This window comes from Rhinopithecus bieti, unplaced genomic scaffold, assembly GCF_001698545.2.
Source record: "Rhinopithecus bieti isolate Rb0 unplaced genomic scaffold, ASM169854v2 scaffold_7681, whole genome shotgun sequence".
Classification (NCBI taxonomy): Eukaryota; Metazoa; Chordata; class Mammalia; order Primates; family Cercopithecidae; genus Rhinopithecus; species Rhinopithecus bieti.
Genome location: NW_016806571.1, coordinates 6,294,661 through 6,320,019, shown reverse-complemented (window position 1 = coordinate 6,320,019; position 25,359 = coordinate 6,294,661). Strand labels below are relative to the sequence as shown.

At 41.1% G+C, this 25,359-nt stretch overlaps 1 protein-coding gene across 2 annotated transcripts in view; it reads right to left on the bottom strand.

Annotated features, from left to right (window-relative positions):
• Positions 1 to 25,019, bottom strand: part of PLB1 (phospholipase B1) — a 149,649-nt gene extending 124,630 nt beyond the window's left edge. For both annotated transcript variants that reach the window (XM_017877010.1, XM_017877011.1), the window contains exons 1-4: positions 24,908 to 25,019; positions 4,100 to 4,161; positions 2,489 to 2,561; positions 1,279 to 1,337 (exon numbers count right to left, since the gene is read on the bottom strand). In XM_017877010.1, coding sequence (XP_017732499.1) covers positions 1,279 to 1,337; positions 2,489 to 2,561; positions 4,100 to 4,161; positions 24,908 to 24,962 — 249 coding nt within the window. In that variant the 5' untranslated portion in view covers positions 24,963 to 25,019. The remainder of the gene's footprint in view (positions 1 to 1,278; positions 1,338 to 2,488; positions 2,562 to 4,099; positions 4,162 to 24,907) is intronic.
• Positions 25,020 to 25,359: the final 340 nt, after the last annotated feature.

The following is a 25,359-nucleotide window of genomic DNA, read 5'->3' as shown; positions in this document are numbered from 1 at the left end:
CTGTATGATTTCACTTATATGAAACATAAGTATATGATTTCATTTTTTTTTTTTTTTTTTTTTTTTTTAGATGGAGTTTCGCTCTTGTTGCCCAGGCTGGAGTGCAATGGCATGATCTTGGCTCACTGCAACCTCTGCCTCCTGGATTCAAGCGATTCTCCTGGCTCAGCCTCCCGAGTAGCTGGGATTACAGGTGCCCACCACCATGCCTGGCTAATTTTTTTGTATTTTTAGTAAAGATGGGGTTTCACCATGTTGACCAGGCTGGTTCCAAACTCCTGACCTCAAGTGATTTGCCCACTTCAGCCTCCCAAAGCTCTGGGATTACAGGTATGAGCCACCACACCTGGCCAGTTTCACTTATATGAGGTACCTAGAACTGCCAAAACAGAGAAGGAAAGTAGAATGGTAGTTGCTGGGGGCTCTGAGAAGAGGAGAATGAGATGTTATTTCATGGGCAGAGTGTTTCACTTTCACAAAATGAAAAAGTTCTGGAGATCAGTTGCACAATAACGTGAATATATTTAACACTAGTGAACTATACACTTACAGATGGTAAATTTTGTGTTCTATGTATTTACCACAATTGCAAACAAAATTTAAAAAGTTATTTACAAAGATCGGTGTATTTTAAAATTTACAAAGCAGGTAAGAAAATTTCTTTAAAATTTAAAAGATTATTTTAATATTCCGTATGATCTTTGATTTAATGTATTAATGGATTTAATTTATTAATGGGAAACTCCAAAAGTTTCCTCACCTTGATGTAAAGAGAGGCATTCCTTTTATTGTAAAAAAATAAACAGATTCTGCTGGGGGCGGTGGCTCATGCCTATAATCCCAGCACTTTGGGAGGTGAAGGTGGGCAGATTACCTGAGGTTGGGAGTTCAAGACCAGCCTGACCAACATGGAGAAATCCCATCTCTACTAAAAATACAAAATTAGCTGGGCGTGGTGGTGCATGCTTGTAATCCCAGCTACTCGGGAGGCTGAGGCAGGAGAATCACTTGAACCCGGTAGACAGAGGTTGCGGTCAGCCAAGGTTACGCCATTACACTCCAGCCTGGGCGACAGAGTGAGACTCTGTCTCAAAAAATAATAATAAAAAATAAAATAGAATAAAGTAAAGTCAAAAATAAAGATTCAACCTCCTGGATTTATCCAGTTCACATATACTCTTCCAAAATGAAACGTTCTGCCCAGTTACCAGGAGCCCCATTCAGAGGATCATCAGTACCAAACTCTGTCTCCTGCCCCAAGCTACTTCAAATACTCACAACTTCCAGATTGCCAATGGCTGCCACAAATTTAATATCAGAAGGCTTCAGAGAGTGAACTGTGGAGACAAGAACCCATATAGGAAGGTCAGATCTACATTCCCCATGATGTCGGCCAAGGATACCTTATGGGAGAGGAGACTCACATCCCCCAGCCCCTGGACAGCTGCGGAGGTACAGTCTGTTGGCCATGGAAGTGGAATGCCAAAGACCACGCAGTGCCTGGGAACCCTAGGAATCCTGCCAGAAAGACACTTGCTCCTCTCTGGGAACCACACTGTTAACTGGACTTGAGCCGTCCAAACAGGTGACCCATGGAAGGTCACTCATGGCCCTCATTTTCCCCTCACCTGGACCCCATTCTGCCTCTCACTTTCTTCTGTGCCATAGCCCTGCATTTCTGGGTCACCATGAATGAGAGGACAAGACATTAAGATTAAAACCACCTGGTTACCAAAAGGATCACTTTAGCTTGAAGATTATCAGAGAATAGCATTCAAAGCCTGTGAACACATATCCACACCAGATGCAAGCTGTATGCAAATGCCATACAAGGAAGTCTCCTGGACCCACTGGAGTCACTGGCATTTTTAGCAATTAAGTCTCCCTAGAAATCACTGATCATACTCCCTGGTCAGGTTATGGATCATTTACATGTAAGCCACCTAAAGATGACATTTCCTTAAAAGTGCATCAATTTCTTTTTCAACCTGAAGTCCCTATATAACAGCAAGAATAGCATGCTTAAATGAAAACCCCAGTCAAGGCAGAATAGTACAAACATAAATCTATTAAATACGGTCTGTAATGCAGCCTCTCAATGTGATAAAGCCAGGGAAGAAGGCCCACTCAAGAGAATTCATAGCATCCGGGTCATTAGACAAACCAGCCATTGTGGGGAAAAAGGTCCGGAGCTGCCATTGGGCTACATTGCAAGAATAGAGAAGCCACATGAGTGGCTGTAACTCAGAGTTCCCACAACACCATCCACCCACAGGAAGGCAAGATCCTGGAGATTACCCTCGTCCAAGCAAGCCACCATGGAATTATGACAGATGATTGGGAACTCATCTGTCACACAGGGATTGAGGATAAGGAAGAGGGGACTTGAAGAGCCAACAGGTACAAGAGGAATAGGGTTAGAGCCTCTGCTGGCCACTTCAGAGAGAAGATACCAGGCTTTTCCTGCTTATGGCCAAGGGTCACATACCTGATTCAGAAGGCATATTCACTCCTAATTTATTTGGGTTGCATGGGAATGGAGAATTCTTCAGGGTCTGCAACTGAAAACAAACATCAGAAACATCAACTGCCTTGTATAGAAATATTGCAGATCCTGAAAACTTGGTATAGAAATGATCATGTACTCATTCTATCTAGGCTCAAAATCTAGAAACAGTAATTGCCCATAGTCATTTTCTCCTAACCCCATACCCAGTTCATCTGGTAAAAGGGGACATAACTCTATTGACAATGACTTTAACAGGTGGCAAGAATGTCTCAGAACACTGGAGTAGAGAGGGAAGAAAGATGATGAAGAAGAATGAGAAAGTTCTGGAAATGGGGCTGGGCACAGAGGCTGAGGCAGGAGGATCACTTGAGATCAGGAGTTTGAGACCAGCCTGGCTAACGTGGTGAAATCTTGTCTCTACTAAAAATACAAAATACAAAAATTAGTGGTGGTGTGTGTCTGTAATCCCAGTTACTTGGAAGGCTGAGGCACAAGAATCGCTTGAACCCGGGAGGCGAAGGTTGCCGTGAGCTGAGATCATGCCACTGCCCTCTAGCCTGGGCAACAAACAGAGCAAGACTCTGTCTCAAAAAAAAAAAAAAAAAAAAAAAAGAGAACATTCTAGAAATGGATGGTGGTGATGGTGGCACAGTAATGTAAAGTACTTAATGCTACTGAATTGTGCGCTCAAACATGGTTAAAATGATAACTTTTGTGTATATTTTACCAGTGAAAAGAAGTAATTAAGAAAAGACTCAGGATACCTTGACTAAAACAAGAAAAAACAATCAATCCCATGCTATATTTTATATTCCATGCTACATTTATCTACTTTTCATCTTTTAATTTGATAACTTATACAAAAGTAAGTATATGAGGCATTATGTTTATTTGTTGCCAAAAACTGGGTACATTTGAAACTGAGAGACTCTCATGTCCCTACCAGTGTCCTGAGCCTGGAGGAAGGACTTGGTGACCAGTGCTCAGGTCCTCAAGACCACCTGGACCTCTTCAGCTGCTGGTACTGAGTCCGGGGCAGCTTCTGCTTTTGTGAATACCATGGAAGGCTCTGGGAAGGGAGATTGTGTCTTTTCCCCCAAAAAATTGAGAGTGGAAGGGGGGAAATACTCCAACAGGGAAAAACATGCAGTAAATGAGGTGACTGAGGACATCTGACATCACAAGAAGACACAGTTTCTCTTGAAGTACTGATTACAGTAAGAAACCACAGCATTTACTCTCAGCCCTTATCTTATGGATGTTCTGGGAAGACCTCCCCCAGATTCCTTCAGATAACTCCCAACATCTGCTTCAAGGTTCACGGAGATAACAAGCCCATTTATAACTCCTTCTGGACACTTCTGGGAACCGCCCATTCAGTATGCAGGGATGATAAGCTCCAAATTCCAGGACACACACTCTGCTGGACACCCCGGCTGTCCATGGGGGAAGCAGTTCATCCAGCCCATTCCCTCAAGGCCTCAGGAAGGGGCCTGTCAACTTGCACCAAAACTTGGGTTTACCCACTATAAGGAAAATCTTCCCTCTCCCCTCCACAAACACGTACCTCCCACCAGGCAAAGCCCTTACCTCTGGCCATAGCTGCCCTTCCAGTGTATTCTTTCCAAAAGAGGTATGGATCTGAGGGGTCCCTGAAAGAAGGCAGAAATAGTTCAAGTTATTTAGCTGGAATTAACTCCCACCCAAATTTGTAGCTTTCATGCCCTTCCTCCCAGCCATATCTATGTGCCCAGCTCAGTAATGGCCCTTGTGTTAGGGAAGCCCAGATTCTCTTTGTCCAGCTATCCCCTCCATTGGGTGGGACACCATGCTTCCATTAACACAACCATTTAGGGCAGAATCCCCAGGTTAAAAAGCAAAAGTGTTACCTGGGAGGGGTCGGCAATAACATTACACCATGCCCAAGCACATTACCACAGATTGCTTTTTGGGCTCCTTAGCAAAGGGTAGAACCCACAAAGAAAGTAATGTCAGACAAATAGTTATTGTTGTTGCAGATTCAAGACAAAGCAGGGAAGGCAAAGGATGTTATAAAATAGTTTGAAGGGTAATGTGATCTTAGGAGAAGAGCTAATCACAGGATTCCTAGCAGCCATGACTGTACTAAGTACCCGGATAGGGGCTGTATTGAGGGGTCTTGCTGAACATGAGGAATAAGGGGAAGAAAAGGCAGGTAGGGAGATGGCAAAGACACTGACCTTCTCCCAGCTTACTTTTAGCCAGTCTTTAAAAATATTTACTATTTTTTACTTTTTAAAAGTATAATTGACTTACAATAAATTAAATTCATTTTAAGTGTACATGTAGATAAGTTTTCCATGTTTTTTAACTACACAAACTATAGTAGTTTTAAATTAACAGCACCCTAAATTTAAAAAGGGGAAAAAACCACCCACAATGCTACTACTTTTACAATCAAAAGTGATTTTGTTTGTTCATTTTTTTCACGACCATAATCAGGCACATATTTTATTCAGTTATAATTTGTGTGCATGCAAATTTGTATCCTGCAAACTTCCTTTGACGTATCATGAGCATTTTTAATGTTGTTATATAATTGTGATGCTTATTTCAATAGCTACATGATACATCAATGATAATGAGATTTAATCACAGGTCAGTGTACCTTACGTCCTCTGATTTCTCCCCACCCAATGCCTGCCCAGGGTACATACTCCTTATAAAGACATGCGATACAAAAACCCCCAAACAACATTAGCAATGCCAAAAGGAATTCTGACTTGGGCGAGAGGGCTTGATTTCTTTTCCACCACAGCCTTCTTCTGCAGCTTTACTTTTTTGACCCGAAAATAATTTACCTAGAGTTTCATGAGGAGCAACAGTATATTTCCATTGTATGCTCCCTGTGAGATCAGGCATCGATTTCCACGTTAGAGCTTGCACAAGGAATGATGACTGGAATTCGCCTCCAGATCTCAGCGATTCCTTTGAAATTCCCAGAAGCAAGCTTTCTGGGCAGAAAGGGCCACATGACGGGAAGGCATAGAGGTGTGGACAAGCACAAAATGCTGGAAAAGGCTGGCATAGGGGTAACTGGAGGCCAGGGAAGTGGTGGGCAGGGGGGATGAGGCTGCACAGACAGATGGTAGCTAGGCTGGGGAGCCACAAATGCCAGGCTAGTCCATGAGCAACAGGGAGCTGTGACCAGTCTCTGAAAAGGTGATTTTAAGGTAATCATCACTCCAGGGGGAGTGGGATGGAGGGGTTAGCAGGGCAGAGATTTGAGACTATTTTGGTAATTTTCTTTCTAAGCCAGGATAAAAATGTAAATGGTAGCCAACACAAATACAGTTTCTATGTGCCAGGCACTGTTCTAAACACTTATGTGAACTAATTCATTTAATCCTCATGACAACTTTATGAGATAAATGCCATCATCTCCACTTTACAGACAGAAAACTGAGGGCCCAAAAGGTTAAATGGCCTTTTAAAAGGGGGCAAGGCATAGTGGCTCATGCCTGTAATCCTAGCACTTTGAGAAGCGGAGATGGAATGATTACTTGATCTCAGGAATTTGAGACCAGCCTGGGCAACATAATGAGAATCCATCTCTAAAAAAAAAAAAAAAAATATATATATTATATAATATATATATATAAAATTAAAAAATATGACATTGCTAGCAAATGGTGATGGTGGGGTTTGAAAACAGGCAGTCTGGCTCATCTGACTCCATGAGCCACGCTTGTAACCAAAAAGCTAAGTGTAAGCCACATGCCCAAGGTCTAGACCAGGGCCAGCAGACTTTTTCTGTATAGGGCCAGATAGTCAATATTTTAGATTTTACTCACCATATGGTCTCTACTGAAACTACTCAACTCTGCTGCTGTAGTGTGAACGCAGCCACGAACAATATGTAAACAAATTAAATTTATTTATGATGACTGAAGTTTGAATTCCACATAATTTTCATGCGTCACAAAATATTCTTTTTATTTTTTGGAACCATGAAAAAATGTAGCAACCTTTGTGGATATCAAGAAACTGATTCTAAAATTTATATGAAGAGGCAAACGACCTAGAAGGGCCAACGCGATATTGAAGAAGAACAAACTTGGAAGATTGATACTATCTGACTCCAGGATTGACGATACAGCTACTGTGATCAAGACAGCGTGACTGGCAAAAGAATAAACTAGATCAATGAGACAGAATACAGAGCCCAGAAATAAACCCACATAAATAGAGTCAACAGAGCTTTGACTAAGGAGCAAAGGCAATATCACAGAGAGGAGACAGTCTTTTCAACGAATGGTGCTGGAACAACCATTTTTTAATTAAAAGAAAATCACTCCTCAAAAGCTTTTGGACCCCTTTTTAAATAGTAGTATTCTAAAACAAATTTTATGACAGCTAATCTATTCAGCACTCTATTATAAAGTTTTAAAAAATGAATTAAATAAGCAGAAGATCTAACCCAGTGCCTGTACAAAGTATATGTCGAAATATGTTAATTATGATGAAAGATGCTCTCATTTGATTATCAAAACAATCCAGGGAAATAGATGGCATTATTAGTATAATTTTAAAGCAGCAAAAGTTTTCAATGTTGTTTAGAGGGTTGGGTCTGGGTCCAGAGTTTACTGCTCACTCCGGAATTCAAAGGTTTTAATGAGGCTCAAAAGAGGATGTTTCTGAAGACAACAGGTGTATCCCCACATTTTTTCCTGAAACTGTTATGGAATCTTCTAGGTCTTTTATTTTTTTCTGCTGCACTCCCGCATTCTGTTATGCACTCCCACACTCTGTGTGGTGTGTGTGTGTGGGTGGGTGTGTGTGTGTGCGCGCGTGCGTGTGTGCAGGCGCGTGCTTATGTGTGTCTATTGAAAATTATAAAAGCAGCAAGAATTTGAGAAGTCAGGACCCCAAAGAAAAAGTAAGTACAGAGAGTGGGCTCAGCATTTGATACCAGTTTTATCCTTGAAGCATTTGTCAAATCATGAGTAACAGAAATCAGCAGCCAAGAGGCTAAGATACCGCGCAGAGCTTCAGGCAGTTTAATGGAACTAGGGGAAAACACTGAGTTCAGCATACATCAAGGAGGAGGGACCCTGATGAATATTGCAGGCTTTCAAGTGGAACCTAAAACAGATCTTTGGAGTAGGGATAAACTAGAAATGGGCTGATCTGTAAAAAGTCTAAAGACCAGACTTGAATCAGTTTGATTCCTGATTAGATAAAAATGATCTGTTCCTCCCTAACTGCCTGCCAAAAGCAAGAGGAAAACCTTTATAGATGAAAATACTACCAGCCAGAGCATGAAAATTATCTAATTTTTTATATACAATGCCTGGCTTTCCATTAAAAAATTTCCAGGAGACAACATTAAATAAACCAAAGCCAAGAGAAAATTTAAAAACAACAGACAACAGATTAGTGAAAAGCAGTGGACTAATATGGAAATAAATGAAGGAAATCCACAATCTTTCCAGCTCAATGTTTCGTACCCAGTTACAACAGGAGGTGGTCAAATCAGAAATTTGGACAATGGGGCAATCTAGGAAATAAGAAGTACTGAGATATGCTCCTCACATATCCCTGAGTAACTGGAAATTGATGTATGTGCCAGAAAGACTGAAAGAGCCACATGTAAATCTAAAACCAAGAGAGACTTAAGAATTGGCTACAACTTTGTGCTCATTCTCTAACCTACACACACAGCAAGCAACAGAACCTTATAGTCTCAAGGTGTTTGAACATAACCTCTGTCCAAATCATTGACTGATCACTAAACCATGCAGACTCAGGGGTGACTCCTAGGATGCCAGGCCAAAAAACAAAAACAAAAATAATAGGAGAGAGAGAGAAAGAAAAAAAAAAAGAAAGAAAAAAAAACTGAGCAAAGACATCAGTGGTTAGCTGCACACAATGAGAGAGACAGATTTCACAGTTTAAGTCCAGGCAAGTTATTAAAAAACAAACTAATGACCCTCAGAAAAATAAAACAGAATCCAGAATTGCTATGTTTGATCAAACATGTCTAGTCTTCAAACAAAAGTTACTAGGCATGCCTTGATATTGAAACAACCGTCCCATATGAAGAAAAAAAGCAATCAATGGAAACTGAGTTGACACAGATGTTGGATTTCACAGGCAAAGTCTTCAAAGCAGCTATTATATGTGTTTGAATAATTAAATAAAGCCATGATGACAATGACAACAAATAGAAGTGATATAAAATGGAAATTCTGGAGTTGAGAAGTACACTAACTGAAAAGAAAGATTCACGAGGTGGGTTCAGCAGCAGGCTTGAGAAGACAGAATAAAAGATCAGTAAACTTAAAGATAGTAAGCATATTTCTAAAAAATACAGAGGAAAAAAGATTGAAGAAAAACAGAACCTCAGATCTGTGGACAGCGTCAAACATACAAACATACATCTAATATGAGCCCCAGAAGAAAAAGAAAGACAGAGATGGGGTGGGGCAGGGGAAGGCAGGAAATGATTTAAAGATAAAATGGCTAGGCTGAGGTGGATGGATCACCTGAGGTAAGGAGTTCGACACCAGCCTGGCCAACATGGTGAAACCTCATCTCCACTAAATAATTTTTTTAAAAAAGTTAGCCAGGCATGGTGGTAGGTGCCTGTAATGTCAGCTACTTGGGAGGCTGAAGCAGGAGAATTACTTGAACCCAGGAGGCAGAGATTGCAGTGAGCCAAGATCACACCATTGCACTCCAGCCTGAGCAACACAGTGAAACTCCATCTCAAAAAAAAAAAAAAAAAAAGATAAAATGGCTGAAAACTTCCCAAACCTCCCACATTTGATGAAAAATATTAAACCACAGATTCAACAAGCTGAAAGAATGTTAAGTAGGATAAGCACAGAGACTTTTACTTACACGCATCAACTATAATAGTCTATGTATCTAGGTATAGTTCTAAAACCAAAGAAAAAATGTTGAAAGCAGCTGGAGTAAAATTCTTCAAGTACAGGAGACCAATCTTAAGATCAGACTGACTTCTCATCAGGAACAATGGAAGTCAAAAGGCAGTAGAATGACAGGCAAAATTCCAAAAGGAAAATGATCCCAGTTGGGACGTTGGTGATGTAAAAAGGAATGAAGTACAGAAGAATAAATATGTAGGTAAACCTAAAATAATATTTACTGTACAAACTGTAGACCAGCAAACTATGGCCCATAAGTCAAATCTGCCCACAGCCTATTTTTATATGACCCTGTAGATAAGAATCATTCTTAAATTTTTAAAGGGTTATTAGAAAAAACACAAAGAATATGATATAAAATATATGTGACTCATAAAATCTCAAATATTTACAACCTTGCCCTTTTCAGAAAAAGTTTGCCAACCCTAATATAAATAAAAAATAATATATTTTAGAGTTTAAGATATGAAACAAATTGCTTTGTGGGCAGATTTGGATGGAATAAATGGAGTTAAACTGTTATAAGATTTTCCCCTTATCTGGGAAGTGGTAAAAGTACTGATTTATACTAGACTTTAATAAGTCAAGCGTGCATGTTATCACTTTAAACACCAAAATAATGATGAAAATTGTATAATCCACAAGCTAGTGTTGGGCAGGATGGGGTGGTGAAACCTAAACCATAAAAATACTTAATCCTAAAGGAGGCAAGATATCAGGGGAAGGCCAGGCACAGTGGCTCATGCTTGTAATCTCAACGCTTTGGGAGATCGAGGTGGAAGGATTACTTCAGCCCAGGAATTCGAGACCAGCCTAAGCAACATGGTGAAACCCTGTCTCTACAAAACACACACACACACACACACACACAATTATCTGAGTGTGGTGGTGCATGTCTGTAGTCCCAGCTACTGAGGAGGATCACTTGAGCCCAGGAGTTTGAGTTTTCAGCGAGCCATGATCACATCACTGCACTCCAGCCTGGGTGACAAAGTGAGACTCCATCTCAAAATAAAAGAAAAACAAAGGAAAAGAAAAAAGAAAAAAAAATAGCAGTAAAGAACACAAAACAGGTAGGGTGCATTGAAACATAGATATTATATTTAAACAGAAGCTGAGGAGGGTGTATGAGAACTTCCTTCAGGATCTGATAGGTCGGATGCCAAGTGGGCTGGCCTTGTTCCATGTGGCTCTCAAATCAGGACTAGACCAGTGGAAGCAAGTTGCCCCTTGGCAGAATAGCCGGAGCTACCCAAACAAGAATGGGCTGCGAGGGCACTGGTCCAAGTAGAGAGTGGGGATCGTGAACATGTGGCACATACACCAGGCAGAGGTTAAGAGCTTGGAAATCCTTGGTCTGATCAACTTCTCCAAGCCTTACTTTCCTCACCTGTAAGGTGAGGTTGATAATGCCTGCCCCATGGAGTTGCATGAGGATTAAATGCATGTAAACATCCAGCACAGTGTCTGACTCACGGAAAGAACTCAGTAATTGTTAGTTACACTTATAATTTCAGCATCTGAGAGTTGGTTGGCATACACCATCTTTTAGATCCTTTCAGCCTCAATATTCTGGAATTTCTTCACATAACTAAATGCTCAGGAGTTCATGTTTTTACCTTGATGATGTGAGTCATCCATGACAGCTGCTCTGGGGTATCACAATAAAGCTGTTCCTGGGATCTAAATGTTAAGCGTCTAGACCTGAAGATCCAAAGGGAAACCTGGTGCCTCTTGGTTCTGGCCCCACTAACTCTTGGAGCGGCATGAGCCCTCACTCTAGTTCTCTGCTTTCACCAGCTACAGTGCGAGTTCCCACAGTATCCCAAGGCACTGTGGAAGAAATTACTGAATCTCTGTGGCATCATCAAACCCCAATCATGGAATCCCAAGGGAACCTTCCCCTTTTTGAAAGGCTGTTTTAACATCAAGCTCATGGATATATGAAGGGCTTTGAGCTCTTTGAAAAATTCCCACCTGAGTCAGGGCAGTCAGGGGAAAAAAACAAGTACTTTTCCATCCTGATGGGAATGCAAGAGAAAAACACTTGTGCATGCTCTGAGAAACAGCTTTGGCTGAGATCAGTCATCCAAGTTGGACAGAGCTGTGACCACTGGGGTCCGGAACCAACAAAGCACCATGGAAACATGAGGTCTTGGCAAGGTAAAACCACATGTGCTTCTCCCTTAGCGGGGTACCTTCTAAAGCAGTGGCTCTCAGTCCATCACCTGCTGCCTAGCCCCCAAATACAGAGACTTAGATTTGACTGGCTTGGTGGGGCATGGGTATGCTGTGCATGAGAGTTTTTTAAAGCCCCTCCAATAACGTTCACGTGCTTCCAAGGTTAAAAGCCTCACTCTACAAGGAAACCCAACTTGTGTTAGTCCAACAGCTGACCACATATGGGTGGGGTGATTTCAAAAGCAAAATTAAAGCAGGGCATGCTCTCTTAATTTATAGATTTCCTTGATGTTTGTATACTTATGATGTGTCTGGAGTGCGATTTTCTAGCCCCTGTCCCTTCCTTGAGGGAATACAGCCATTTCAAGACCTTGATTAAACATCGAATCTATCTGAACACTGACTTCCTCATCTATAAAATGTGAATAGGACTAGCTTCCCTGTCTTCTTCATGGGGTTGTTATGAGGATCAAAGAACTGGAAAGGGCTGTATAAGTGAGAGAGGGCCATACACAAGGGAGAGGTGACTTGTCTTCCTGGATGAAAGGAAGAAGTATCTCCTAGACATCAGGGAGGACTTTCAAGGTCAACTTATGTGGCACTGAGGTCACTCTTCAGTGCACATTAAATTCCTGGGCTCTTTGAAAAGTTGTAATGCTCTCACTGTGACCTTAGGGGCAGGGTTTATGACCTTTTTGGCATTTTTACAGGCTCAGAGGGCCATAAGTGCATGCAGACCACACCAGCAAGGGTGTGGACAACACTGCTCTCCACTAAGCACTGAGCTGTGCTGGTGAGCTTGGAAGGGGAGGGCCCAAGTCAGCCAGTGTCATCCCCTGCATGGTTTTGAATGATAAGCAGGTCCTGTGAGTGACTACGTGCTCCACTGCACAGGGTAGCTGTAAGTAAGCTATCACCCTATGTGACCTACAGGGACTGTAGGATGCTGCATGGACCTGTGAGCGGGTGCTGGATGTGACTAGCTGTGGATGCTGAGTCAGAAAACCATGAGTCATGCCTCGCTGGCTGCTCCATTAAAATTCCAGGTGCTCTAAGGCGTACAGGATGTTAGCACAGCGTCCTGTCAGTGTGGTGCTTGGCTAGTCACATGCTGCCACCAGTGGACGGTGAGAATGAGGAACAGAGAACCCTTCTGAGGTAGCTGGGTTGACCTCTGAATATATGTCTCAGAATTCTAGAGTAGATGAGGTGAGCAGACCTTCAAGATCATCTTGTTTACTAGATCCAGAGAGGCTAGCAAACCTGCCAAAGGCTATTCAGCAAGGTACGAACAGAGTCATGTATAGAACTGGATTCTCCTTAACCTAGTCAAGTACGCTTTCCCTGAGACCAAAGTCTTTTAGAAAGTATAGAAAGACTTATTACATGTGTTGTCTTCTATCCCGAATTTCCAGAAGAAATCTATTGTTTTGCCCTGTCTGTAGATCAGTATTTCCAGCTGTCTTTATTACCATTAGTCATTCTAGATTTACCATCAGGAATACTGGCCAAAGAATGATTTAGGATCAACAATGTCACAACCTTTGGGTAGACACAACCTCTAGTCTGATTACAAAAAACATTCGAGATGGCTTCAAAAGTCTCAAACCACAATTAAATACTCTGTCCTGTGCTGATGGTCCCAGAGAGACCTCACCACCAATCACAGACCTCATTCCAGGCAGAGACCAGTGCATCCTCCTGTCTCCATCCCCTGATGCCCACAGATATCCAATATTATACACCCTGTGCCCCAAGAGAGGGAAGCAGTCCCAACAGGAAATAACATATTCAAAGTTTACTTGTAGTTTTGCCCTTGGCCTCAGACAAGGGGATGCCTTACTTTTAGATCACATTTTCTTCAACTTCCTCATGGGATTGCTATGGTTGGATGTGTACTCCAAAGTTCACATGTTGGAAACTTGATCCCCAATGTAGCGGTGGTAGGAGGTGTGACCTATAATAGGTGACTAGGTTCTGCCCTCACAGATTGATTAATGTCATTATTGTGGGAGTGGATTTGTTATAAAAGGATGAGTTTGGCCCCTTTTGTCTCTCTTTCCCTCATTTGCCCTTTTGCCTTCTGCCATGGGATGGCACAGCAAGAAGGCCCTCACTAGATGCCAGCTCCTCAATCTTGGACTTCTCAGCCTCCAGAACCATGAGACTATAAATTTCTGTTCATTATAAATGGCCCAGTCTGTAGCATTATAGCAGCACACTACAGACTAAGACACGGACAGCTGAGGCCAACCCAGAGCCAGGAAGGAGCAACCTGCAGAAGACAGTCCCATAGTGAAGATGAACAGCAGACCTTAATGATGGCAGGTTCCAGAGCCCTGACTCCTCCTATACTGATGTCTTCCACAGTCAGCAGCAGCTCTAGCTTCGCCTCAGCCACCATTGGCCAGAACTTTAAACAGGACCAGGGATTCGTCAAAGCTGGATGGTGGCAGGTGTGTTAATCAGTGAACCCCAACAGGAAGGGAGTCTCAGGAAGGGAGACCATCAGGAAGGTCTCCTCCCAGAGACAACTGGGAAGCAGTTGTGTGAAGGAAGGGAGGCTTAGAACCCCTCATTCTCAGAGATGCAACAATGCAAAAGGAGATGGTGGCCTAAAGCATGAAGAAAAGCACTCACCTTTCCTAGAGCCCAGCAGTATCCCTGCTGGGCCCCTTCCTATGATCCAGGGCTCTGTTCACCAAGGTGGTGCCTCTTTTGACTCATGACCTTTTATGTCTGGAGCTGGAGGACTCATCTTGCCCAAAATACCACTTGCATCATGCCACTCCCCTGTTAGAGAACCTTCTATAGCTCCCCATTTCCCACTACAGCAAATTAAAATTCCAGGCTTGCTGCATGATCTTAGGCCGGTCACTCCATCAGTTTAGTTTTTGTAAATGTAAAATAAAAGATTTGGTTTCAATCATTTTAGAAGTCTCTTTAAGCTAAAAGGCACTCTGAAAAATCTCCATTCTCCTTGCACTGGGGTTTAATTGTCCTACCTTAACTCCTCATTTTGCCCCACACCAACCCCACACTCCAGTTCAGCCAGCCTGCTCCTGCTCCTCAAACCCATCATGCCATGCCCTCCCCTCGCCTGCCCTCTCTCCTCCTTGGTGTTTATCTCAGTCCCACTCACCCTTCTGTGAGCAATTGAGTTTCACCTCCCACATGAGATTCCTCCAGCCCACATTCATCTCTCAGCTCTCTGAATCCTATTGCTTTTATTACAGCTGCTTGCACCTATTTTGGTGCTTAATTCTTCTCCAGTGATTTTATGCGGATCCGTTTTCTCTCCCCAGAGGGTTCTTTAACATTTGATTTAGTAACTACCAGCCAAGCACAGCCCAACTTGGGTTTTTAGAAGGGTGCTCAGACAGTTAATTGACAGTAGCAAAAATGCAACTTGATGAAAATGATGATTGACAATAAGGTCCTAAAAATCTACAAGGCACAGATGACATCCCAGGAAAGTAGAACTTTTGAGCCTCTAGAGAAAACCCCATACCTGTGCTCAGTGTCCAAAGCAGACATTTGGAGACAAGTGTGTGAGTTGAAGTGGGGGGTGGGGATGGGGATGGAGGCATTGGGATGTAGAGTCTAACTCCAGAGATTCGGGGATGGCTATGCCACCAACTAGGTATGTGACCCAAGCAGGTTCTCCCCGATCTTGCATCAATAATTTGAAGGACTCAGACCACTAAAGGTTCTCAAATATCCCTTTCTACTCTTATTTAGAAAGACAGTATTTCTAGAAGCCTTGGGAAAACTTCCTGCAGGAAGGCAAGGAAAACCAACCTTCAGGAAGAACCCTGGGCTGCTGCAAAACCAATGTTACCTAGCTTGTTTTAGTAATGAAAAGGTATCCTTTTCTCATTCAATGAGTTCACCCAGCTCCCACCGTTGGTTTTGCATTGACAGGCCTGTCATGGGTATGTTACCAAGGCAACAAGTGTTTTTCCCACGGGCATGACAATCTTCTGGGAACTTCTGACCCATTCGAGGAAAATAAAATTCTAGCAAAAATGGTATTTTATTAGATACAATGATTTCTTGCCAACTTGCTTTTGCCAACTGCAGTTTTGAGTTAATGATATTTCAGTTTTATAAGCCAAAACATTCAAAGCAGGAATCTGTTTTCGTATGTATTGCTTGTTGAGTCCATTTAAAAGTTTAAATAAAAGTCTAATTTTGGTTCTTCCCTTGAGCTCTATTACATTGTAAGGTGGCAAAGGGTGCTGGCCCTGGATCCAAGCTCAGGACTGACCTCAGCTTCCTGTACTAATTAGCTGGATGATTTTGGACAAGTTACCTAGCTTCTCAGTTTTCTCATCTGTAAAATGGGGAAAATAGCACAGGCCATCTTAAAGTAAGGCTATTATACATGAACTGTGCTTATCATAGAGCTTGGTTTTTCTAGGGAGGCTCACACCATGAATTTAGTTTCAAGTGATCCTCAAATGATAATATCCCCAGTGCCCAACAGAATGAACTTATACCTTCTCTGAAGACACTCACCTTCATCCTAGGCCTCAAAGAATCTCATAAGCACATTTTCAAGGAGTCTGAGCAGCATGCAATCAAAAATAACCAGGTACAGTACATAAAGAAAGTAGATACATATGAGCAAGAATCATCAGGAAAACAAAAGAAACAGATCACAAAGACTTTGGATACTAAAATCATCAAAATTGTAAAATTATAAAATGAATTTTTGTTGTTTGTTTTTTGAGACCAAATCTTGCTCTGTTGCCCAGACTGGAATGTAGTGGTGCAATCTCGGCTCACTGCAACCTCTGCCTCCTAGGTTCAAGCAATTCTCCTGCCTCAACCTCCTGAGTACTGGGACTAGAGGCACACACCACCATACCCAGCTAATTTTTGTATTTTTAATAGAGACGGGGTTTCACCATGTTGGCCAGGCTGGTCTCGAATTCTTGACCTCAAGTGATCTGCCTGCCTCAGCCTCCCAAAGTGCTGGGATTACAGACATAAGCCACTGTACCTGGCCCTTAAAATGACTAAGTTTTTAAAAAACAAGACAAACTTGAAGTTTTTATGGGGATCCAAAGTTATTTAATTACCAATTTGGTAAGAAACTAAATGTAAGTTAAGTTTGAAAAATAAAAAAACCAGTTTCCAAACTCTTCAATGATCAGAGTTAACAGAAAATTAGACACAATTGAAGGTGATTGAATAAACTAGAAGATATATCATAATAAATTACTTAGAATGCAGTATAGAAAGACAAAAAGATGGTAAAGTTGGGAGAGAGGTTAAGAGACATGGTACATGGAGTGAGCAGGCCAAACGCCGTGCTGGCATTCCAGAAGGAAAAGGCAGAAATGATCGAGTAGAGGCAACACTTCAAGAGATACTGGTCGAGAATTTTCAAAACTGATGAAAGTAATCACGCCACAGATTCAGGACACGCTAAAAATGCCAAGCAAGATAAATTTACATAAATGAATGAACTAGAAAACAAACATACAATATAGACAATGGTATATTTTTACAAAGATGGCCACAGCATTTTGTCTCATCCTGTATGCCCTTTTGCAATGTGATTTTTGCCATTCTTCCCATCAAGAGGTGGTGTCTATTTCCTTCACTTTGAATCTAGGCTACTACAGAAACTTGCATTGACCCATAGAAGCAGCAGAAATGACTTTGGGGCCCGGACATTAGAAGGCTTTGTGGCTTCTATTAGTGCTCTTTTGGGACTTTGGGTCCCCATGTAAAGAAGTCCAGACTGCGCATACAGAAACAAAGGCCAAGTGGGGGAACACGAAGACATCCAGGTCCCAGTACCAAGTCCCCAGACATCTCATTTGGGGCCCACCAAATCCATCCCAGATGATACTATGTGGAACAGGGATGAGATGTTTCTGCTGAAGTCTTCCCCAGATGCAGGTTCACAGAACTGTGAGTAAATATAATGGTTGCTACTGTAAGTCACTGAGATTTGGGGTATTTTGCTATGCCTCCATAGAGAACAGTGACACAGAAGATCAATAAAAGTCAGGCATGGTGGCTCATTCCTGTAATCCCAACCCTTTGAGAGGCTGAGGTTGAAGGATAGCTTGAGCCTGGGCGTTCAAGACCAGCCTGGCCAACATAGTGAGACCCCACCCCTACAAAAAAAATTTTTTTTAAATTAACAGGTGTGGTAGTATGCACCTGTGGTCCCAGCTACTTGGAAGTCTGAAGAGAGAGGATCTCTTGAGGCCCAGAGGTTGAGGCAGCAATAAGCTGTGATCATGCCACTGCACTCCAGCCTGGACAGCAGAGCGAGACCTTTCTCAAAAAATAAATAAATAAATAAAATAATAAATTGGTTTGAAAAAATAATAAAGTGGACAAACTTCTAGTAAGATAAATCATAAATAATCAGTACCAGAAACAAAAAGCAGGACATGACTACAGAAGCTGCAGGTACTGAAGGGATAACAGAAAACCATACACAAATTTTATGCCAAACCACTTGCAAATTTACTCGAAATGGACACATTCCTAGAAAAAAAACCTTCCAAAGTGAATTTAAGAAAAAGAAAACATGACTAATTCTATAACTGCTAAAGAAATTGAAGCAGGAGTCACAAATCTACGGAAAAATAATATTCCAGGCCCAGATGGCTTCATTGGCAAGTTCTACCAAACATTAAAAGGAAAAAAATCCATTATTATTACACACTATTCCAGAAAACAGAAAAATAGGAACACTCCCAAATTCATTGTATGAGACTGTAAAATATTGGTACCCAAATCCAGCAAGGGCAGAGAGAAAAAAGAAACTTACAACTCAATCTCATTCATGAACATATAAGAAAAATAACCTGAAACAACTGTTAGTAAACTAAGCCTAGCAATATAAGGAAAAAAATACACCATGATCAACTAGATTTTATGCCAGCAATGCACGGATCATTCAGTATTAGCAAGTCTATTAATATAACTCAACATAATAGATCTAAGAGTAAATAATTATATGATTATTTCTATAGATGCTGAAAAGGCCTTTAACAAAATTTAATATGAATTTCTGATTAATTAAAACTCAAGGAGGTATAAATTTATGGTTATTTCCTTAATATGAACACACACACATACATATGCTATGTATGTACGTATGATTCCCAAAGGCCATCATCTAACTGAATAGGAAAATATTCATTTCCCATTGCTTTTTGTAACCTTAAGACCACATGGTCCTTAAAAATATTAAAACATAATCAAATTACATTGTAATAAGATAAATTAAAATATTTCTTACCTGTAACATTTGCAAAAATTCTAAGTCTTGACTGCATGTTTTATTGTCAATATAGCTTTATTGTCAAGCTATGGAAAAATAAGCAATTTCATATATATTGTTGGTAGGAATGAGAACTGGTACAATCTTCACAGAGGTAAATTTGTTACTATCTAACAAATCTATATATGTGTTCACCCTCTGACCTAGAAACCCCAGTTCTAGGAATTTATCCTAAGTTAGATGTATAGCCTAGCATAAGCTGAACTTGAAAAAGATACATGCATATGACTGTTCATGACAGTATTATTTGTCATAGCAAAATATTGGAAACAACCTAATGGCCATGTTGGGAGGCTGGTGGAATATACAATACATATTGGAATATTCTGCAGTTGGAAAAAAATAAAGATCTCTGAACCGATATAGTATTATTTCCAGGACATATAATTAAGTGAAAAAAAATCAAAATGCAAAAAACACGTATAGTAGGTTATCTTGTGTAAGAATAAAGGAAAATAAAAATGTATTTTCTCAAAAGGAAAGAAAGGATATTAAACTAATAAAATTGGTTACCTACAGGAATGATAGAAATGGGATAGAAAGGGTAGGGGAAGGGGATGGGACCTCTCTGAGTACATCTTTTCATATAGTTTTGACTTTCGAACCACGTTAATATTTTATATATTGAAAAAACTTAGTAAAAAGCAAGAATGGAAGAAACAAAATTAAATACAAACAGACACACTTAACTGTATGCCAACTAGGTTATATAATTACACAGAGAGAACAAAAAATAATTCAAGCAATTCTGAACACAATATTTTGATGATACACCCTGAGTGGCATATATTCTAAGGGACAGAAGAAGGGCAAAGGAATTTTGAACTTCATTTGTTGTTAGTGGTGTTGTCACAGCAATTCCAGTACTGTGTTGTAGGATTCAGCAAGTGAGTAAACACTGATGTGTATGTAGCCCAGATTTGCGTTGTGGGTGAAGGACAATACAAATATGGAATGAAAGAGGGAGATGAAAAAGTGTAATTCTACCTAAATGAAAGATATCTTTATAAATTTATTGTGTGCTTTTAAAAAAGAAAACTATATTTCTTAGTTTTGTCACTGAGAAGGCCTAGACAATAACACTTCAGCAGCAGCCAACATTCCCAGCACCTGGACTTTGGTTTCTAAATAACACTCCCCTATCAATGGAAGCCTTGAAGAAACAGCTGATTCCAGGTTTGGGATAGAGGAAATACGAGGTTAGCTGGGAAAATCTTGTACCATGAAGTTTAAAAGTGCTTACAAATTGATAGGGACACAGAAGTCACCTTGAAGAGGCTCTCACTGGCCAAATCTGTCATAACTTGGACATCAAAATGAAAAATAACAGGCCTGGATTACAATACACAGGTTAGTAAGAGTCCATAAATGAATTTCTTTTCTTTTCTTTTTTTTTTTTTTTTTTGAGACAGGGTCTCACTATATTGCCCAAGCTGGTCTCCAACTCCTGGGTTCAAGCTATCCTCCCTGCTTAGCCTCCCATAGATGAATTTCATATGAAAAAGATAAGACGAAAAGGAGTGGGGAGTTCAGTTAAATATTTTAAGTGGGGAAAAGGGAATCTCGTTTTATGGAGGAAACCCAACTAACAATAGCAGAAGGAAGAAGGAATGATAGAAAATCACTGTCTTACAATCACCATGGTAAAAATTTAGGCAAGAAATATCAATGGATGCTAAAAAATCCCTGGGAAAAAGGGTAGTCACACAGTCTCACAGTATCTCCCTATGGATGATTTATAAACCACATGGGGAAGGTACCTTCACAAGGGAAAAAGGTCAGGTAGCCGCCACCTTCACCAAGTTATCAAATTTGGCATCACCAACTGGGGGATTCAAGAACATCACTGTTTGTTGTTCACACACAAAAACTAGCTGAAGATGTTCATCGACACAACATAAACAAAAAGCGGAGAGAACTATTCTTGATGAAAAGAGATTAAAGAGACAGGACAAATAAATGCAATGTGTGGTCTTTGATAAATCTAATAAGCAATGACTGAAGAAATGAACAAAATAATAAAAAGTCAATTTATTTAATTCACAACATTAGCAGATGAAAGGAGTAAGCCATGCAATCATCCCAATAAGTACAGAAAAAGCATTAGATGAATTTCAATACCCACTTCTAATTTAAAAAAATCTCTTAGCAAATTTGGAATAAAGGTTTCTTAATCTCAGAGCATATCTACAAAAAAGCCTTTAGCAAACAGCACAATTACTGATGAGAAGTTAAACATTTTCCTTTTTTTTTTTTTTGAGACAGAGTCTGGCTTTGTCACTCAGGCTGGAGTACGGTGGTGCAATCTCGGCTTACTGCTACCTCCACCTCCCAGATTCAAGCAATTCTCCTGCCTCAACCTCCCGAACAGCTGGGATTACAGGCAACCACCATCACGTCTGGCTAATTTTTGTATTTTTGTAGAGATAGGGTTTCACCATGTTGGCCAGGCTGGTCTTGAACTCCTGACCTCAGGTGATGCACCCACCTCAGCCTCCCAAAGTGCTAGGATTACAGGCGTGAGCCACCATGCCCAGCCTAACATTTTCCTTTGGAACTTGGGAATAAGACAAGAATACCTCCAATCATCACCTCTTTGAAAAAAAGAAAAAAATGTGCAGGTACCAGCACAGTAGGGTAAGAAAAAGAAATAAAAGGTATACGGATTGAAGAAGAAGTAACAGCACCGTCATTATTGGCAGGATTATGTGTGTTAGGTTGGTGCAAAAGTGACTGCTATTTTGCCGTTGCTTTGTTACAAAGAAATAGAGCGCTAATCCAGACTTGAGCCTGGATTCTCTGTTTTTTAAAAGGTCAATTGGAACAATGCTATGTGAATTAGCTCTTCTGGTGGGAGCATTAAGCAGCATTAAAAGTAATGGCAAAACAGCAATCACTTTTGCACCAACCTAATAGAAAACCCAGAAGAATATACAGATAAATTATTACAATTTATAAGTTTAGTTGAGTTCAAAATCAACACAAAAATTCGTTTTATTTCTATATATCAACAACAAACATTTTCAAAATAAAATTTAAAACAAACATTTTCAAAATAAAATTTACAATAACAAACATTTTCAAACTAAAATTTAAAACCCTCTTGCCACACAACAAAATATCTAAACCTATGAATAAATTTAACAAAATACGTCCATGCCTGCAACAGAGAAAACTCTGAGAGGCGTTGAAGATCTAAATACATAGTCATGACTTGAAACACTCAATATTGTAAAGATGTGTATTTTCCCCAACTTGATTCATAGAATTCAAAGTAATCTCTATCAAAATCCCAACAGGTTTTCTCCAGTGACAATTGCCAAGCTGATAGTACCATCTACATGGAAATTCAAAGGCAAGGCACTTCTGAAGAAGAAAAAGTAGGAAGACTTCTTTTCTCAAAAACAGAAGTTAATATAAAGCTACAAAATTAAGACAATGTGTTATTGGCCCTGAGACAGATAAATGAACTAATAGAGCAAAAAAGAGTACTGACAGACGGAAACATGCATGAATCCTTAATGTACAAACAGAGGCAGCTCTTCACAGTGGTAGGGAAACAACTGCTTTTTCAATAAATGGTACTGAGACAACTGGGTATCTGCATTAAAAAAAAAATGAGGGGCTGGATGTGGTGACTCATACCTGTAATCTCAGCGCTTTGGGAGTCCAAGACAGGAGGGTTGCTTGAGCCCAGGAGTTCGAGACTAGCTTGGGCAACATGGTGAAACTCCTTCTCTACAAAAAATACTAAAATCAGCCAGGCGTGGTGGCATGTGCCTGAACAGAATATTTTGATTATATAACCTGAGTGGGTGTGTGGTCCCAGCTACTTGGGAGGCTGAGGTGGGAGGATTACTTGAGCCTGGGAGGTTGAGGCTACAATGAGCCATAACTGCACCACTGCCTTCCAGCCTAGGCGACAGAGTGAGACTCTATCTCAAAAAGAAATAATAATGACAGCATTGGGTTCCTCTCATATACTATTCATAAAAGTCAATCCCAGATGTAGGGGGATTGACTTAAATGAGAAAAGTAAATTTATAAAGCTTTTAGAAGGAATTATAGGGTATCTTCATGACCTTGAGATAGGAAAGAAGTTCTTTAAGATACAAAGAGCACAAACCATAAAGGAAGATTTAAAATACATATACTTAAGAATAAAGGCTGGGCACGGTGGCTCATGCCTGGAATCCCAGCACTTTGGGAGGCCGAGGCAGGCGGATCACTTAAGATTAGGAGTTTGAGACCAGCCTGGTCAACATGGTGAAACCCCGTCTCTACTAAAAATACAAAAATTAGCCAGGCATTGTGGCAGACACCTATAATCCCAGCTACTCCGGAGGCTGAGGCAGGAGAATCACTTGAACCTGGGGGCAGAGGTTGCAGTAAGCCAAAACCAAGCCACTGCACTCCAGCCTGGGTGACAGAGCCAGACTCTGTCCTCAAAAAAAAAAAAAAAAAAAAAAATAGAGAATATACAAATGGAAATGGTGGGACTACATATGATAACAGAACTCTGAGCCACAGTCGGCAATCGGCCAGCCCAGAGAACCGAACTGCAGCCTCTGCAGCAATCAGCCCAGAATGGTTAGGTTTGGTTAATGACTGCCATCTTCTCTATTTTTTGCTCTGCTTCCAACTCAGGACCACTCAGAGAAAGCCAGATACACTCCCAACTGGATAACTTCAGATGCCCTGCCTCTAGTCAGCTGGTCCCCGGCTCCCTGAAACCAACAACCTCCAACCAGATCAGATCTGAAGATTTCCCTTTTTTTCCACTGTGAAGCTTTCCCGCTCCCCTGCCTGCCTTTGAATCTTGGCCAAACATAAGTTATGTCTTGCTACATCAAGCTCTGAATAAATAGCCTCTGTTTGTCCTCATTTGGGTGGTCTTCATTTATTTACACAAAATTAAGAATTTTGCTCATCAAAAGTCCCCATAGAGTAGGACAAGCTTCAGAGTGGCAGAAGATATCTGTCATATATGCAACCACCAAAGAGCTAGTGTACAGCATATATGGAAACTCCTAAAAAATCAATAGGCAAAAGACTTGAACAGGCACTTCACAAAAGAGAAACTCAAACAATCGATATGAAAACCCTCCTTGGCCTCATTAGTAATCAAGGAAATACAATCATCCTGTTCTGAAGGCATAGCAAGCATCGCCATTCTCCCCCATGGCTCAGAGCAATAACTGACTTGCCCCAGAGGAGCCTCAAGCCTGGATTCAGATCCTAGGCAGGCCCAGGACTCTGTCCCGTGCTCCTCCTCTCTCTCTGGGGAGTCAAGGGCAAGTGCCTTCTCACTCCAGACCCCGTCCTCTCATCTGGAGAAGATGAAAGATCATCTTTAAGGGCCTTTTCAGTGTAAAAGAGTCTGCCTTCCTCTGCAAAGGGAGAGCAAAGGGAAAGTTCAGCACTCTGTTTCGTAGCACTAAAGAATGTAGGCAATCTTTCAGAATTTATCTTCCGGAAATCTGTCTTCCTTTGTCCTTCAGCAAAAAAAAAAAAAAAAAAAAGAAAAGCTCATAAATAGTAACAGCATTAAATGTGCATTAAATAGTATCAAAATGTGCCTAGTAGTAGTAGCAGTAATATTTCCTTTCTAAGGATGAACAAAATCAAGGTCCACAGAGGTGGAAGAACTTGCCCAAAGCCACACAGCACAAATAGAATCCAGGTTTTTTTTTTTTCTCGTACCATGGTGCTGCTGCCCGACCACACTTCTCTCCTATCCCAAGATCTGCCTCTCTCCCGGCAGCCTTTCGGACAGGTAACCCTGTGCAGGCATCCTCTGCATCCCATTCTACAGGAGGCAAACCAGGCTTCTTATTCTTGAACTGTACGCTTTGTGCTTTATCTCACCAAAAGCACACAGTCCTTTCACATATCCCTTGCCTAAGCAACATGGGACACCAGCAGGGCTAAACCATTGGTTGTCCTCTGAGCAAAAGGCACACTTACCTTGTCCCAGAAGCAGCAGCAGCTCCAAGAGGAAAACACCTGGCCGCAGCCCCATGCCAGAATGCTCCAGGTGACTCAGGCCTCTGGAAGTGCTGCTCCAGCAGATGGATGGGCTATCACACCTCCTCCTGCTTTTATGCTCCTCCGTGTTCTGATAGTGCACCTGTCATAAATTTTACTGTGTTCACCTTTGAAAGGGGGCAGTGGCGGGCTGTAAATGATAAATATTAACATTTGGGTGGAAGAGTTCTTAAGGCAGATGAGTCAATGATGGGTAACATGTTCTAGTCGTAGACACTGACAGACCAGGGCTGCATAGCTGCCTCCATACAGCCTTCCATGACGGCGAGTGCCCGGAAATTGGCAGTGTTAGGGTCTGCTGGGAAGAACGCAGGCCTGGGAATCCCAGGTGCTGGTCGGAATTCCAAATCAGCCACAGCTGTGGGAACTTG